This window comes from Natator depressus, chromosome 6 (genome assembly GCF_965152275.1).
Source record: "Natator depressus isolate rNatDep1 chromosome 6, rNatDep2.hap1, whole genome shotgun sequence".
Lineage (NCBI taxonomy): Eukaryota > Metazoa > Chordata > Testudines > Cheloniidae > Natator > Natator depressus.
Window position 1 is genome coordinate 69,276,725 of NC_134239.1, and position 16,801 is coordinate 69,293,525.

General features: G+C 40.8%; 1 protein-coding gene across 1 annotated transcript in view; it reads left to right on the plus strand.

Annotated features, from left to right (window-relative positions):
• The window catches only part of LOC141989219 (cytosolic phospholipase A2 epsilon-like), a 33,112-nt gene extending 25,894 nt beyond the window's left edge, over positions 1-7,218 (plus strand). Inside the window, exons 17-21 of the mRNA XM_074955654.1 lie at positions 2,666-2,773; positions 3,405-3,596; positions 5,034-5,200; positions 5,597-5,783; positions 6,720-7,218. Coding sequence (XP_074811755.1) covers positions 2,666-2,773; positions 3,405-3,596; positions 5,034-5,200; positions 5,597-5,783; positions 6,720-6,928 — 863 coding nt within the window. The 3' untranslated portion in view covers positions 6,929-7,218. The remainder of the gene's footprint in view (positions 1-2,665; positions 2,774-3,404; positions 3,597-5,033; positions 5,201-5,596; positions 5,784-6,719) is intronic.
• Positions 7,219-16,801: the final 9,583 nt, after the last annotated feature.

Sequence of the window (16,801 nt, forward strand, 5' to 3'; positions counted from 1 at the left end):
GTTTACCACCAGTCCAAGAGTGAAATCCTGGCCCCCTGTGAAGTCAATAGGAATTTTCCATTTATTTCAACTGGACCAGGATTTCATCCAGAGGCCGTATCTACACTGTACACTAGGGGTGTGATTCTCAGCTCGCACACACACATGCTAGCTCTTATCTGAGTTAGCATGCTAAAAATAGTGTAGCCATGGTGCCACGGGCATTGGCAGTGGTGGCATGGATTAGCCACCCTGAATATGTACCTGTGTGTGTGTGTGTAGTTCGTCGGTTCGACAATGATGTTTTCATTCTATCTCTTTTTTGTGGATTCTGCAGTGACTCTGAAGTCCCAAATGTGACGCGCATGCTCGTGACCATATAGGGCAGACAGTCATTGGGGAGCATCTTGGTAGCTATAGCGGTAGTATGACGCTTTTCCCTGGCAGCTAACAATTGATTATTTCTGTCCTCTTCAAAGGCTTGGAAAGCTCTGAGTGTTGTGTGCTGCCCTGCTGATCTATTTAACTCAGCCTTCTCAAGATCTTTCGGTTTAATTGCACCAAAGTGTATGCTGTTCTTGATGCTGTCCTTGTAGTGCTTTCTGGGGTGGCCTTGATTCCGGTGTCCTTGTGCCAATTCTCCACAGAAAATTTTCCTAGGGAGTCGATATTCAGACATCCTAATGATGTGTCCAACCCAGCGTAGTTGGGCTTTTATCCGCATGGCCTCAATACTTGTGGCATTTGGCTTCTGGAGAACCTCCAGCTTGGTTATTTTGTCCTGCCAGCGGATCCCCATAATGGCATGCAGAGACCGCATATGGAAAGCCTCTAGCTGTTGGATATGCCATATGTATGGTGTCCAGCTCTCACAGCCGTAGAGGAGAGATGTGAGCACAAAAGCATTATAAAGTTTTATTTTTGTTGAGAGGGTTATGTTGTGGGATTTCAGGACTTTGTTACGTAGCTTTCCTAATGACTGAGAAGCTTTCTGTATCCTGTTCGTGATCTGTTTACCGAGAGACCCTTCATTGGAGATATTGCTGCCGTGATGGGTAAAAATTTGCTTTAGTTGGATTCCATTACTGGAGGTGCTGGGGATTATGGCAGAGAGCAGTGAAGATAATTGATGCAACACCACAGTTTTCTCAAGGCTGATTGTGAGGCCAAACAATTTTGATGCTTCAGTGAAGCGATCTACAATGAACTGCAGATCTCCCTCTGGGTGTGGTAGGAGGACATATGCATCTGCAAAGAGTGCCTCTCTTGGTAGTAGTTCTGTTGCTTTCCTTTTTGCTTTAAGCCTCATAAGATTGAAGACTGAGCCGTTGTGTCTGTATCTGATGTATATGCCTCGGTTGAGCCCATCTGTAGCATGGTTGAGAACTTGGGTGAAGAAGAGGCTGAACAGTGCAGGGGGCAAGGACACAGCCTGGTCTGAGTCCATTTGAAATGGGAAAGGAGCCAGTGAGATATCCATCTCTGTAACAGTGTGACAAAAGGTGACTAAATCTCACAAGTTCAGTGAAATGGGAATGCTCTGCAACACAAACACACCAGTGACATTTAGAAAATAATATAATAAAACTTGACCCTTCTGAGAATCTGACATACCAGTGCTGCCTGTATTTCAAAATTCTGCAGCGTTAATACACTCCTTGACGGGGGGAGAGAAAATAAGAGCTGTAAGCAACAGAGAAAAGAAAGATGCTGTGGGAAGGACGAGAATGGGTGATCTGGAGAGATACAAGAAGGCTTCCATCTTATGCGGGATTTGACCTGTAACCTTCACTGTGACAGATGATATGAATTAGAGCTAGGCAAAATTGTACTATTCAGGCAGAGACCTGTAAAGAACTGCACTGTCTGAGGAATTACTCGGGCGGGCTGGCGGGGTGGGGGTGGAGGTGCGGCATTGTGCCCCAGGAGTCATAAATTCCTTTTCAAGCTCTCAGCTGTGCACGATTATACAAGCTGCACCATGCTTTAAAGTGGTTAAAATTGTTCCCTTGGTGCACCAGGCCTGGTCTACAGAGAGAGCAGCATACATGAAAAGAGAGCATCCCTGTATTTCCGAGAGCGCAGGCACTGTCATGGCCCCTTTCAAGGCATAGGCAAGAGAGGAAAAGTGCTTGCATCCCGCCTGCACACCCGCACAAAGCCAGACACAATCTGGTTCTTAGAATCTAAAGACCCCCAAGTCAGATATTAAAAGCAGAAGTTTGGAATTGTGCAGACAGATGCCTGCAAAAAATAGAAGGTAACGGAACAACTTCAGATGGAAGGATAAAAAGGTAATTTTCAATTAAATGCTCCCAAGACTCGAGCATAAAGGTCTCCATAAAATCTCTAGCATGGCCCACTCTCATAATTTTATCACAAATCTTGAGTTATTTGGTGTTTTTTTTTCTTGAAGCCTACAATCATGGGAGTACATGAGAATTGCAACTTTCATTTAAAAAAAATATTTCTTAGCCCTCATGGCTTTAGAGCAAACCTTGAAAATGTTCACAAAGAGTGCCCTAAAGATTTAAAAAAGCAGAAAACAAATATAAAGAACTCAACGTTTATTATTTAAAAACAAATCTCATGATTTTTAATCCAATCTTTTATGATTTTGGAGGGCCTGACTTAGGATTTTTTAATGTTTAGGGTTGGCAATACTGATATCGCTCTCCTTTCACAGGCATGTGGAGTAGTTTATTTTCCCTGAATCTGTTATATATCTGGAATTTGTCACACACTTCAGAGGACTTTTGGCACAGGTGGACCCGAGACAGAGTAAATGATATTGGTAAGTTACTTTATACCATTGCCTTACCATTTATTTATCATTATGCTTCACAACCATCTGTTGTATAAACCATGCACTTGCTTTTTGGAGTTTTATTTTTAAAAATCTGCAGACGCATCATATCTTGCCTGGAAGGAACCAGTTTCAAAAGACTAATATTGACTACCATCATGGGATCATTTCTGAATAACCCATAGACTGCCCTTTGATCATGAGCAATAATCACTGAATATGTAAGAGAGTAAATATATTCAGGAATAACGATCCTGGTTTGCAGATAATTAGTGACACAAAAAACACCACATGAATATTTGCTGAATTTTTAATTCGACAAATACAGTTCAACTTGGCTTATTTTTCAGGATTATGATTTGTAGGTGGTGTGGCATTGAATGGCTTATTGGATGCTGGGGCTTTGTTTTTAATCCAGCCCTGGGGTATCTTAAGAAATTTTGTCTTAATAGAGCAAAAAAATGTTTATCTACCTTTTGTTAAGGTGCTCGTGAGACCTTTCATCATGGACACCATAAACTAATAGTATAGAGATTGTTATTGTTTGTTATTGCTATTTTGGGGGCTCCTCAGAAACATTTATTTAGGCAAACAAACCCTTTAATTACTACTTTTGCAGAGGAAGAGTCTGTCCTATCTATGAGGCCACACGAACAGAAGACTCAAGTATTCACCACGGCAAGCCCCCTCTCCCGTGCTCTTCGTAGTGCCATTACAGAGCGAACATCAGTTGCCCAGTACCACAGTTTCCTGAAAGGCCTCCAGCTGCATAATGACTACCTAGAGAATGACAAGTTTTGTAGATGGAAAGGTAATAGCACTTACCTTTCAGCAGCATCCTTTGAAGGAATTTGGGGTCTGCAATATAGTGAGGAGATCTGCATGACTTGGGAGAGAATGAACGGATTTTATTTAACAACAAAACAAAACAGACAATGCCCACTTCCCCCTCGAAACCCCCCCTGCTTCCCTTCATATCAAAGTTTGAATCTACTTTTAAACAGAATTGTTTGATCAATCAATTGAACTATACAGGGCTGAAAATCTTTAGTGACATGGATTTGATGGGGTTCAAGCTCATTTCTCTTTGGGCTGTAGCCGGTTGATTAAATCTCCATAGTTTGGCTCAGTGTGTTGGCAGCATTCATAGTCTTTATGAACAGAGAGGAGACATTAAGGCCCAGAGTCTCAAAGGTATTTAGGCACCTAACTCCAATGGGAGTTTGAGCGTCTGTGCCTTAATGGGCAGACAGAAGAAATCCTTGATCACTAGAAGAGGGTGCCACTGCAGGTCAAAAGGACCAAATGCCGGCTTCCTAGAGACCCCCGATCTGCTTATTTAATGCTCCAGTAAAGGATCTGCATTTTAAACAGAACGACAAATTAATTTATTTTTTACTGTTAGCAGCTAAATTCTGTGAGTATGTCTACGCTGCAATTAGACACCCGTGGCTGGCCCATACTGGCTTCTGGGGCTCGCGCTGCAGGGCTGTTTAATTGCAGTGAAGACTTCCAGGCTCTGGGACTCTCACAGGGTACCAGAGCCTGGCCTCCAGCCCAAGCCCAGTAGTCTTCACTGCAATTAAACAGACCCACAGCCTGAGCCCTGTGAGCCTGTCAGCTGGCACAGGCTAGCTGCAGGTTTTTAATTGCAATGTAAACATACACTGTATTGCACATTATTGGAAAAATGTGACCCGTCCTATGGCACTGTGGTAAAGTAACATATAGACTGATCTTGTAATGGAAAAGCTTTCAAAGCCAGTACGTCCATGAGAGAAATACCAAAAGGTATTTAGGAATTTGGTCACCCTTTCTAGTGTATTCATAGGAGAAGGGCTCCCAAGCCAGCAAGCCAGAATCTTTATCCAAGTTCTTTGAATATTAATCTGATCCTGAACATGTAATGTGCAATGTAGTGTGTTAATGTTTTCTTGTAACTTTGCCTTAATAAAAAAAATCAAATAAATGCATCCAAAAGAAAAACAAGTGGGAGGGAGGATGGTGGGCTAGCACAGTTTGAATGAGCCAGGTATAGAATGAACATGGAGAGTCTGACATCAGAAAAAATAGTTGTTCTAATTTAAGGCTGAGCAACAGTGATGTAAATAGTTTGTCAAATGTCTAATGAAATTAGAGATGTGGAATGGGGCTGCAGACCCTTTTTTCTTGAGCACTGTGTTCATCAAAGCATCAGCAAACCGCTCTTCTGCGATTTCCCTTACGGCAAGAAATATATTCCTTTTAGATACTGTGCTGGACACATCACCCAACCAGCTGACTGAAACAGCAGAGTATTTGTCCCTGGTAGATACTGGATTCTTCATCAATACCAGCTGCCCTCCACTTCTGAGGCCAGAGAGGAAAGTGGACGTCATCCTGCATTTAAATTATAGTGCAGGATCACAGATACTGGTGAGAGAAATCAGTGTATTCTGTTTTCTCCATTGATAGTCATTTGTCTGTAAGTTTTTAGCGATATTGTTCCTATTAAAAGCCCTGTGTTAAGTATTCTGAACCACAGTATTTTAGCTTAATGCTGTAGCTTAAAGTTGTATTCACACCCTGTAACCTAACCATTTTCTTTTGTGGTACTGAGTGTTTTTTGTTGAGTACTCCAGGAAAAATTTAAAAACCTGTCCGTGTGTTTTCATATAATGCATGTTTCTCAAACCACATTCTTTCCAACAGGAAAGCCAGTGCTATCCCAGAGGTAGCCTAGTACAATTTAGTCTTAGTTGCTGTGCTTTTAGGAAATCCTGATCTCAGCCTAGTCTCTGGATTCTCATATTGTTCTCTTCCTTGATCCAGCCTCTGGATCAGTCCTGTAAGTACTACTCAGAACAAGGAATCCCATTCCCCAAAGTTGTGCTGAGCGAAGAAGAGAGGAAAAAGCTAAAGGAGTGCTACCTCTTTGATGATGCCGAGACTCCAGGAGCTCCCATATTGCTATTTTTCCCATTAGTGAATGACACCTACCAAAGTTACAAAGCACCTGGTAAGTTATCAACAGTAGCCAAACATTCAGCGAAGGCCATCCTGGCTAGCTTGTCAACTGATTGAATCTCATTCTTTAATTCATTCCTCTCCACTTGTTCATTTCCCTACAACAAACCTCTCCATTGCCTAACTTACCATTTTTACTTAGATCTACTACATATTTCTTATTAAGAAGAATAGGACCCTGTTTTATTTCCGTATTCACTTTCATCTGTTATACACCCCTAGTTATCTTGCTGTAGATTAGTGTAAATTGTTGTAATAAAAATGCAAAATCTTTAAACTAAGGTCAAAGGAAATGTACATTTAAGGAGAAAACCCAAAATAATTACAAGCTTTCTTCTCTTTTAGCAGACTTTTCTTTCCTTCTTTTGGTGTCTCTAATATTGGGTCTCTGTCCCAAGTACTAAAAGGCCGGTGTCACAACTCTGAGCCTTGATGGGTATGAGAGCTTTGCTTTCCTTGTAAATAATCTGTTCACTGACTGAATCGCTATTCCTCTTTTCAGTAGGAATAGCCTTTCCATTGAACGGGACACTGTTTCACCTATTAAATACCTTTTGAGGCTTCTACTCTTCTTTCAGTTCCATTCCCCTTCTCCAAATCCTGCCATTTGCCATGTCAGTATTTCCCTTTCCTGCTTGAGTCACAGATGTGAAGACGTCTCTAAGACTGTTATGAGCAGACAACAGGAGACACTCATAGGGATAGTCACCTATACCCCTCCCTTCAGCACATCAGGCAACTGACATTCCCCTGATCCAGGGATCAAATTACTGGATTTCAACAGAAACACTTGTAAAACATGCCCAGAGCATTTAAATGGGTGAGCGCTCTTAGTGCAGAGAAATCTCCCTCTCCTGGGCTGTTACTGGTGGTACATGACAGAGATAAGCCCAATACTACAGCAATTTCCTGTTGAATTTTTCCCTAGGTGTGAAGCGCTCCAGCTCAGAGATGGAGGAGGGCAAAGTTGATCTCACCAGTTGCTTTTCCCCCTATTCTACATATTCAGTCACATACAAGGAGCAAGATTATGATCAGCTGATTAAACTGACTGAGTACAACATCCTGAATAACAAACACCTGATTCTTCAAGCCTTGCGTAAAGCAGTGGAACGGAAAAGGCAACATAAAAAATAGTCACCATGCCAGGTGCCTTTATCCCTGGGAGGATGTTTTTGTATCCTCTGGCATATGGATAACCATAGCTTTTCTGAAGATTTCAATGGATTCCAGTTTGACCCCCTTAACTGGCTGTCCCTGATGAGCAAAGGTCACCAAATAAGGAGAGACCTTCCTTGTTCCCCAAAGAATTTCATTGCTACAAAATTAATTTAGGAGAATAAAGTGCAATTTGCGGCATGTTGGAAATACAGTACATGGGTAGCCATACACAAGGAGCTGCTGTGGTGGTGGCATGGTCTAAATGCCTAGAGAGTGAGTTTAAAAATATATAAGTCCAAACTACAGTGTACACACTGGATTCAATTAATCTTTAAATAATACTAGTTTGGCCTTGTTTTAGTGGCTGTTCTGTGAACTATTGTCCATGTGCCAGAATGTGACTTGTTGCGCGAAGGTGCACTGTAGGGAAGAGGACTAGGAATCTTGCCAGTCAACCCATTCAAGGCTCAAGGACAGCTACCATCCCTTTGCTGAGGGGGAACACAAGGACTGCTCTCTCTTAGATACTTACAGGTGGTCTTTAAGGTATAGTCTTGTTTTTGTTCCGAGATTGCTGCAGACCTCCCCCTCGGTGCCTACAGGGTTAGGCAGCAGCCAAGTGGGGATTTTGTTTGGATTGCAGTGGAGCCTAAAACTGGGATTTAGGTTTGTCTGAGGTTTAAGTTCCTAAGTACCTTTGTGGATCTGGTCCCTAGTTCTTGTAACACACACTGCTTAAGTTTATCTTGAACTTCCACTTCACATTGGTTTTTCAACATATAAACTGAAACTTCTAGTCTTTAAAGTAACATAGGTGCCCTTGTCATTATTATCTGTTTTTAATCAACAGTTCTAATTTAAAATAAACATATATCCTGACTTGACCATTGTCTGGGACTTGATGGTATTTAAGGGTGATTTTAAAGGCAAACTGACCTAGAGTGCACTTTCCTTTTCTTCTTCACTCCATACCTGTGTAAAGCAACCTAGCAGGTGGTCATATATAACCACATGATCGGACAATTCTTTTTTATCACTACTCTTCTGTGTGGAGTCAGAGCATTAGAACCATGTGAATACTAGTTGGCATAGCCTGTTCAATCTGGCATCAATATGTTTAACAGCAGCTTCAAGTGTGTAGCTCTTATTTTTCTGCAGCTCTGGTGATGGAGACTCAGAAGTATTGACTCCTTCAAATTCGTCTCCCCTCAGCATGCATTTCCTCTTTGGAGGGTCCTGATTGACTTTCATTTCTGAGTTTTAGTATAGAACTTTCAAGCTTTTGTAAATCCTCAGACAAGAGATCGACTCCTTGAAAAATAAGAGACTTCAGTCACAATTTTGATTAAAACCAGCATGAAATAAGATGTGCCTACATATTTATCTATCTTGATCTCCTTGAAAGGTTTTATTTTATATGCATTTCTGAGAGATTTCCCTAGGAGATTTTACACTTGTTTTGATAAAGTCTTTCATTGTCTGGTTATTAATACAATTTAATCCTTTCAGTCAGCCCTATTTTGAGGACCGAAGTGGTGCATTGATCTTGTCCTGGACTTCAGCACAGCGGTAAATTTCCCCCTGTGAGGGTTTATGGTATGATGACTAGATCCATCTACCTGCCTATTCCCAACTCCTATGCTCATGTTAAAAGCAGACTGCAGTGTTTTGGCACACTCAGAGGAATTGCTTTTTATTGATAGTATCTGTGAAGAATCAGGCATTTTGCTTCAGTAAGTGTACAATGTATGCACGATTGACTGTACTTGTGATATGGACACAATATGGCCTGGTAATGCAGGGTAATTCTTAGCAGAACCTGTGCTTGCTAGCCATCGCCTGCATGATGTGCTGTGTACAGCTCTGCATATTGCACAATGGGTCACAATGTAGTAAGTCGTCATAGCATTGGAAGGGCTTCAATATAGGGTGAGATTCCAGATGTGAGAGCTGCTACTGTGCAAGTATCAGTCCCATACAAGTACCAGGCAGCATCAGTGACTGAGAATGTTAACATCTTGAAATAGACATGGGTGAACACGTCATTCAGCCCTATGATTCATCATCTTAACCAGCCCATACGTGACACTATACCGAAACAATGTCCAAAATGTGTAGAACGCCTTTGTCTCTTCCTCTCCCAAGTCACACTGTCACCACTACTGCTTCCTGTATTCTGTTCCATCCACAGCCTGTGCTTCCTCGCTCTCTCCCCAGGACTATAACGGAGGAAGCTATCAGCCTTGCAGCAGAACTGTGGAGCACTGCCAGTAGGAGGAGAAGCAGGCAGTACATACTAGTGCAGTAAAACTGGCTGGCTCTGTCTAGCTTTCTCTGATTAGCAGCAATCACTTGATCCTCCTGCTGTATTGCATCAGTGACAGGGAGGTTCTAATCTGGGAACCACTCCCAAAACCACAGAAAAAACTCAGACTCTTGCATTTTCACTGAAAATCAATAGGCCTCCCTTCAGCATTGCCATGTGTTTGATGTTGTCAGGCTTCTGATGGCTGCAGCTATGTTATGGGAGTGAATAGAAACATTACTGAAGAACCAGCACAGGCTCCTTTCAGGGGAAGCATAGGGAATGCTGGCTGGTCAAGGGAAATGCTTTGAAGAACGGGCAGAGCCTGCAGCTATAAGGCGTATACAAAAGGGAGTGCACAATGGTTGAACATTTTGGACAATACCCAACTGTGTTCCCCAAAGGTGGTCATTTTTAGTCACTCCTTACTGGTTGGGGTGCTGTGGTATGGGTGCAGTCGCTTTGTTTTGGAGCGCTGTTTTTCTACAGACCCCTAGGTCTCTGCTCTGTGTTACGGGGGTGTGCTGTATGGTTGTGATGATAGAGTGTTTCCAAAGGACAGAATCTGCGTTTTGAAGCATGTTACATTTGGTCAGCCAGTCATGAGGGGGTGTTAGCTGCTGGTCCCTGGAGTTAAAAAACAACTCTTCCATAGAGCAGAACTTAGAAGACAATACAACTAGCAGCTGCAGTTGGGAGTGTATCTGTATGGGAGATACTGAGCACAGGAAACAAAGATAAGAACATGACATAAGACTGGCCAGACAGGCTTCATCAAGCCCAGTATTCAGTCTTCTGACAGTGACCAGTGCCAGATGCTTCAGAGGGAATGAACAGAACGGGGCAATTATTGAATGATCCACCCCTGGCATCCAGCCCCAGCTGCTGGCAGTCAGAGGTTTAGGGATGGGGTTGCGTCCCTGACCATCTTGGCTAACAGCCGTTGATGGACCTATCTTTCATGAATTTATCTAATTCTTTTTTGAACCTAGTTATAGTTTTGGCCTTCACAGCATCCCCTGACAAAGAGTTCCACAGGCTGACCCTGTATTATGTGAAGAAATACTTCCTTCTGTTCGCTTTAAATCTGCTGCCCATTAATTTTATTGGGTGACCCTGAATCTTGTGTTATGTGAATAATGCATCCTTCTTCACTTTCTCCACCCAGTTCCTGATTGTATAGGCCTCCATCATACTCCCCATTAGCTGTCTCTTTTCTAAGCTGAACGGTCCCAGTCTGTTTAATCTCTCCTCTTGCAGAAGCTGTTCCATATCCCTGATAATTTTTGTTGACCTTCTCTGTACCTTTTCCAATTCTAATTTTTTTTTTTGAGATACGGTGACCAGAACTGCACTTAGTATTCAAGATGTGGGCATACCATAGATTTATATAATGTCTAGGGCTGTCAAGCGATTAAAAAAATTAATCATGATTAATCACCTGATTAAAAAAATTAATTGCAATTAATCATGCAATTAATCGCACTGTTAAACAATAATAGAATATAATTTATTTAAATATTTTTGGATGTTTTCTACATTTTCAAATATATTGATTTCAATTACAACACAGAACACAACATGTACAGAGCTCACCTTATTTTTTATTACAAATATTTGCACTGTAAAAAACAAAAGAAATAGTATTTTTCAGTTCACCCAATACAAGTACTGTAGTGCAATCTCTTTATCATGAAAGTTAAACTTACAAATGTAGAATTATGTACAAAAATTAACTGCATTCAAAAATAAAAACAATGTAAAACTTTAGAGCCTACAGGTCCACTCAGTCCTACTTCTTGTTCAGCCAGTCACTCAGACAAACAAGTTTGTTTACATTTGCAGGAGATAATGCTCCCCACTTCTTGTTTACAATGTCACCTGAAAGTGAGAACATACGTTCACATGGCACTGTTGTAGCCGGCATTAAAAGGTATTTACATGCCAGATGCGCTAAAGATTCATATGTCCCTTCATGCTTCAAGCACCATTCCAGAGGATATGCATCCATGCTGATGACAGGTTCTACTCGATAATGATCCAAAGGAGTGCGGACCAACATGGTTATTTTCATCATCTGAGTCAGATGCCACCAGCAGAAGGTTGATTTTCTTTTTTGGTTGTTTGGGTTCTGTAGTTTCCACATTGGAGTGTGCCTCTTTTAAGACTTCTGAAAGCATGCTCCACACCTCATCCCTCTCAGATTTTGGAAGGTGCTTCAGATTCTTAAACCTTGGGTCAAGTGCTGTAGCTATCTTTAGAAATCTCACATTGGTACCTTCTTTGCGTTTTGTCAAATCTGCAGTGAAAGTGTTCTTAAAATGAACAAAATGTGCTGGGTCATCATCCGAGACTGCTACAACATGAAATATATGGCAGAATGTGGGAAAAACAGAGCAAGAGACATACTATTCTCCCCCAAGGAGTTCAGTCAAAAATGTAATTAACGTATTATTTTTTTAACAAGCGTCATCAGTATGGAAGCATGTCCTCTGGAATGGTGGCCGAAGCATGAAGGGGCATACAAATGTTTAGCATATCTGGTACGTAAATACCTTGCAATGCCGGCTACAAAAGTGCCATGCGAAAGCCTGTTTTCACTTTCAGGTGACATTGTAAATAAGAAGCCATCAGTATTATTTCCCATAAATGTAAACAAACTTGTTTGTCTTAGCGATTGGCTGAACAAGAAGTAGGACTGAGCGGACTTGTAGGCTCTAAAGTTTTACATTATTCTGTTTTTGAGTGCAGTTATGTAACAAAAAAAATTTACATTTGTAAGTTTCACTTTCATGATAAAGAGATTGCACTACAGTGCTTGTATGAGGTGAATTGAAAAATACTATTTCTTTTATCATTTTTACAGTGTAAATATTTGTAATAAAAATAATATAAAGTGAACAATGTACACTTTGTATTCTGTGATGTAACTGAAATCAATATATTTGAAAATGTAGAAAAACATCCAAAAATATTTAATAAATTTCAATTGGTATTCTATTGTTTAATGGTGCGATTAACAGCAATTAATTTTTTGTAGTTAATGACGTGAGTTAACTGCCATTAATCGACAGCCCTAATAATGGCATTATGATATTTGGGTCCTAACAGTCTGTTAGCTTTTTTGACTGCTGCTACACACGGAGCAGATGTTTTCAGAGAACTATCCACAATGACTCCAAGATCTCTTTCTTGAGTGTGTAGCCTTTTATTTTATTTAATGTTAATTATGCTACTGTGGGTTCAGCTCTGGAAGCTACAGTTTCAAGTTCAACAGAATCATTTGTTTGTTCTGGATCTAGAGCCCATAGGAACACCTGAAACCATAGGCAAGTAACACATACAATCACAAGAACAAGGTCCACTATCTCTTAGCAGTTTTATTAAAGTTACCAACAAAGATATAAATGTCACAGCACATACAATTCCTAAATATATCCATGTACCAGTTATAACTACAGACATACTCACATCCTCCTAAACGATAGAAGAGTCTGGTGGCTCTCTCATGGATTGATCATCAATATGGGGGTGATTCCTGCTGTAGGTTCTCCTAGGAAGCTCAGTTTTCCTGCTCTGGGCACCCTTTTTTATAATGTGATTTCTGTGCATGTACGTGAAAGTGTCAACCCTCTCTTTCTTATTGATCTGTGTCCCCTAGAAACACAAAGGACCCCAAATTCTACAGGATGTGTAGGTTGACATTAACATTGATGTACCACCGTTATCCTGTGGTTAAGACACATGTTGGAGACAATATTTGCTGTTACAGCAATTGCAAATTTAATCTTCGGGCTAGACTTTTGAAATATTACCAGTTAGTACCTCTTTTCCTGTAATCTTAGAGCATTGGGTTATTTCTTCATCATTAACTTATGTTAGCATTTCTTGTCTCCAAGGCCTAAAATAGCTAAGCTAAAATCTTGCGGGCATCAGCCTACAGGTTCTTGAGTTTCAGCTTGTCTTACTTATGTCTAATACATGATTCTGCTAAATACTGATCAATCTTATATTTTTATAATCCTACAAATTAACTCTAATTAACATTCATTGAATATATATGATAATATGTTGATTAATCATAACATCACACAATAAATGAATAATAAACTAAAATAATTAGCTACAGCTCCTCCCCTTGTCAGGGTGACTGTTTTCTCATTATCAAGTATAATTAGACAATAAGAGCCCCGTCACATACACATGATAGCATACAGCAATGATTAATACAATACAATTGATATATTGCTCAAATCTTATGTGTAACTTAAATCTATGCTTAAGGCTATATGTAACTTAACTCTATCTGCATACCATTATTCTATACTATTAGAGATTGGTTTTTACTCTAGGGATCCTTTCAAGTGGTAGATCAATTACTCCTCTGCATTGTGGTACATAATTATAATCATATGGCGCTTCTGGAACATGATGTGGATTTATGTTTCTCATTTCTTCATAAGTATCAACATCCTCATATACCTCCCTCATATTAGATCTGGCTGCTTCTGGTGATGTGACGGTTGACAACAAGGGAAAGGAAACAGGGTGAATCGTGTGTGGCAGGGGGTTAACCCTTCTTGTACATATGGTTCTAAGTTTTCCTCCCATGTAACATAGGGCAAAGATGGTGCACATCGTAAGGATACTATGGCCAATAATCCATCCCTTCCATCCAATTCCCATTCCTTCAGGTGTACCGTCTTGTGAACTGACACTATCTAAAATTTTAACTATTTCTTGATTTGCTTTATCCATGTCATTACTAATTTTAATTAAATGTGAATCTTTTCTTTCTAATAATTGTTTTAGCTGTAAGGTTAGTGGTGGTATATATGCGTGAAACACTGGAGTACTTTGATCAAATCCTGATAATCAGGGTTACTCAGAATAGTGGTTTCATTTTCAAAAGTGGGTATTGGAGATATTGTTGTGTGACCAATCATTTTAGGCACTTGTAGTTTAAAACAAAAATTTGCATTTATGACCATATATCTGCATTGACCATGATAGAATTCTGTATGGTCAGTTACTACGCAATACTGTCTTCGTCCTGCATAGGCTATTCGTTCCATAGGAGATATCCATTTGCTTAGTTGTACTGGACATGATATCTGTGTTGCATTCACTGCCAGTAAATCTCGTTGGCACCTTTCCAGCTGACCAAATAATGGAGTTATTACCTCAAAGACATCACACCTACAGATCCATTGATGTCCCTTTTGAGAGCAACAAGCCATCTTCAAGACTCTCCATGTTTGGGTATTGTGAGGATACACTACAGCAGAGTACTTGCATCCGTTCCTTGTAAATGTCATCTTCTAGGTGGCCTATGGACTGGACAGTAGCCAATTGATCAAATGCATCTTTATCTGGATCGAACACAGGTAGCGATAGCGTGAACGAAGCATATAAGGATTGTTTCATGTCACAGGGTTTTCTTAAATAACCTGTCGTGATTTGGATGTGGTGTCACAGATCCTAGGTTTCTAATTGCCCCAAATTCTATTTTTTTACATTCCATTTGGCATTCAACTTTCTCTCCTCCACACTTTTGAATACGTTGTGGACTACACCAATTCAAAATTTGCTGGTCTCTAATCAATTCTGGTACCTTTTTCAGTTCCAAGAATTGTAAGGTATTCTCAACGGTGTTGATTACATATTCTCCATATGCTGAAAAAATAATTTCTTTCCCAAGATAAGGGTTTCTGTCCTGATCATTATTATAGTTTACCAATTGATTTATTTTCTCTTGGGTTTCATTAAACGGTCTAGCTAAAAATGGAGATCACCGCTATCCAAGTAGTTCTGAGAGCACCCCATTATGACAGAAGGAAGGAGACCATGCTAATTTATCCCAAAGAGAGCACCTCAGAGGTGGGGCTCTCTCCCCTGCTAGAAGGAGGATGAAGGCAATACTTGCAACCACTGCTTTCAGTGTGGAAATGAAGAGCACAATCAGTCTGGATGTTGTCTCATCAGGAGGCCAAAAGGAGTGGACCGGAAGGGAAATGATCCCCGGTCACTCCAAAGGGACCTTAAGTGACCAACTAGCCCCAAAGGTCCCACTGAGAGACAGTTGCCAGAAATAAATAAGAAATTGAGAAACCCCTGGGACTAATAAAGTGAGACATGTTAAAATCTGGTATAGATGTACTTGGACAGAGAACCAGTAACCATGAGTTTAATTGTAATATTTAAAAGATAGAAGGGAATTGTTCATTGACACCAAAGCAGCATGCTAAGCTAACTAACACAGTGGGAAAGAAATGTCTGGTTTGGTGTATCTTGAATGGGTTTAAGTAGCATCTTTGTGGGACACTGATGTACAGGTATGCATAGTGCCATGCCAGTGAGTGAAGGAGAGCCTTCCTAATGTACTAGCCAGGGAGCTCAGAAAGTTGCTTGAGAGAGATCAAAGCCTGAGGCTCACAGATGTTAATGGTACCCCTCTTCCCTATGATGGGTGGGTTGCAACACAGTTTCAGCTGCTAAATGGTGGGAAAGTACTTACAGCTCCCATGCTGGTCACAACTCAGGAGATGCAGAGTCCTATAACTGGATATAATGTTACTGAAGAGGACGTTAAACAGTATTGTCATGAATGGCCAGAAGACACAGTACCCCCAGCCCTCTGTAGTCATTTGTCAACTGCCTTTTCCCATTTCAGCAGAAAAAAAATGAATGTGTTAGTACACCTTTGAAAGGCCACAACGTCTGCGGACATTGGTATGGCATGCATAGGTAAATGTGGGATCAAAATTTTAAAAGGGGACATGATACACTTGAGAGGTTGGACTTCTATAAATTGCCTTTCTGCTGGGGTACCAACCATTTTGGAGCCAGGGATTTGGGGTTATTGGCTAGAAAGGTTAGCGATTAAGGAGACCCTACTCAGAATTCCACAGGGGTCATGGCAGAAAGCCAGTATTCCCATCAGTAATTCAATCCAACATGGATATTACATTCCACCAGCACACAGTGCTGGGATGGTAACAGATGATCCAGACAGTAATTCCACTGCCAGTACCAGACCTAGCTCTGAACCAGGCCAAGTTCAAAGAGAGCTGGGTGTGACACTGTTCTTAGTGGTAATAAAACCAGGTCAAATCAGCCAGCTGGGAATTCATGCCCTTGTAACACCTTAGGCTACCACTAGTTAACCTTGATCACTTTAGTAAGGAACAGCAGGAGGCCATCTAATGCATGCTATGAGAGGTGTCAAGAGCTTTTGCAATGATCAGGACATAAACCAGGTTGAGAGTTTAAAGATGCACATAAAGCTCCATGACTCCCAACCCATAAAGAGGGATTATCTAGCAGTCCCCTGCCCCCTCTACTAGGAATTAAAGAACTATTTGCAAGATTTATTGAACTGTGGATGGGTCATTAGGTCCAGCTCTTCCTACTCTTCACTGGTTGTCTGTGTGCAGAAAAAGGAGGGTAGTTTATGGCTCTGTATTGACTATTGAGAACTGAATCAAAAGACAGTGCCAGATTGTCCACCCCTTCCCCATATATGAGATGAGTTAGATGGCATG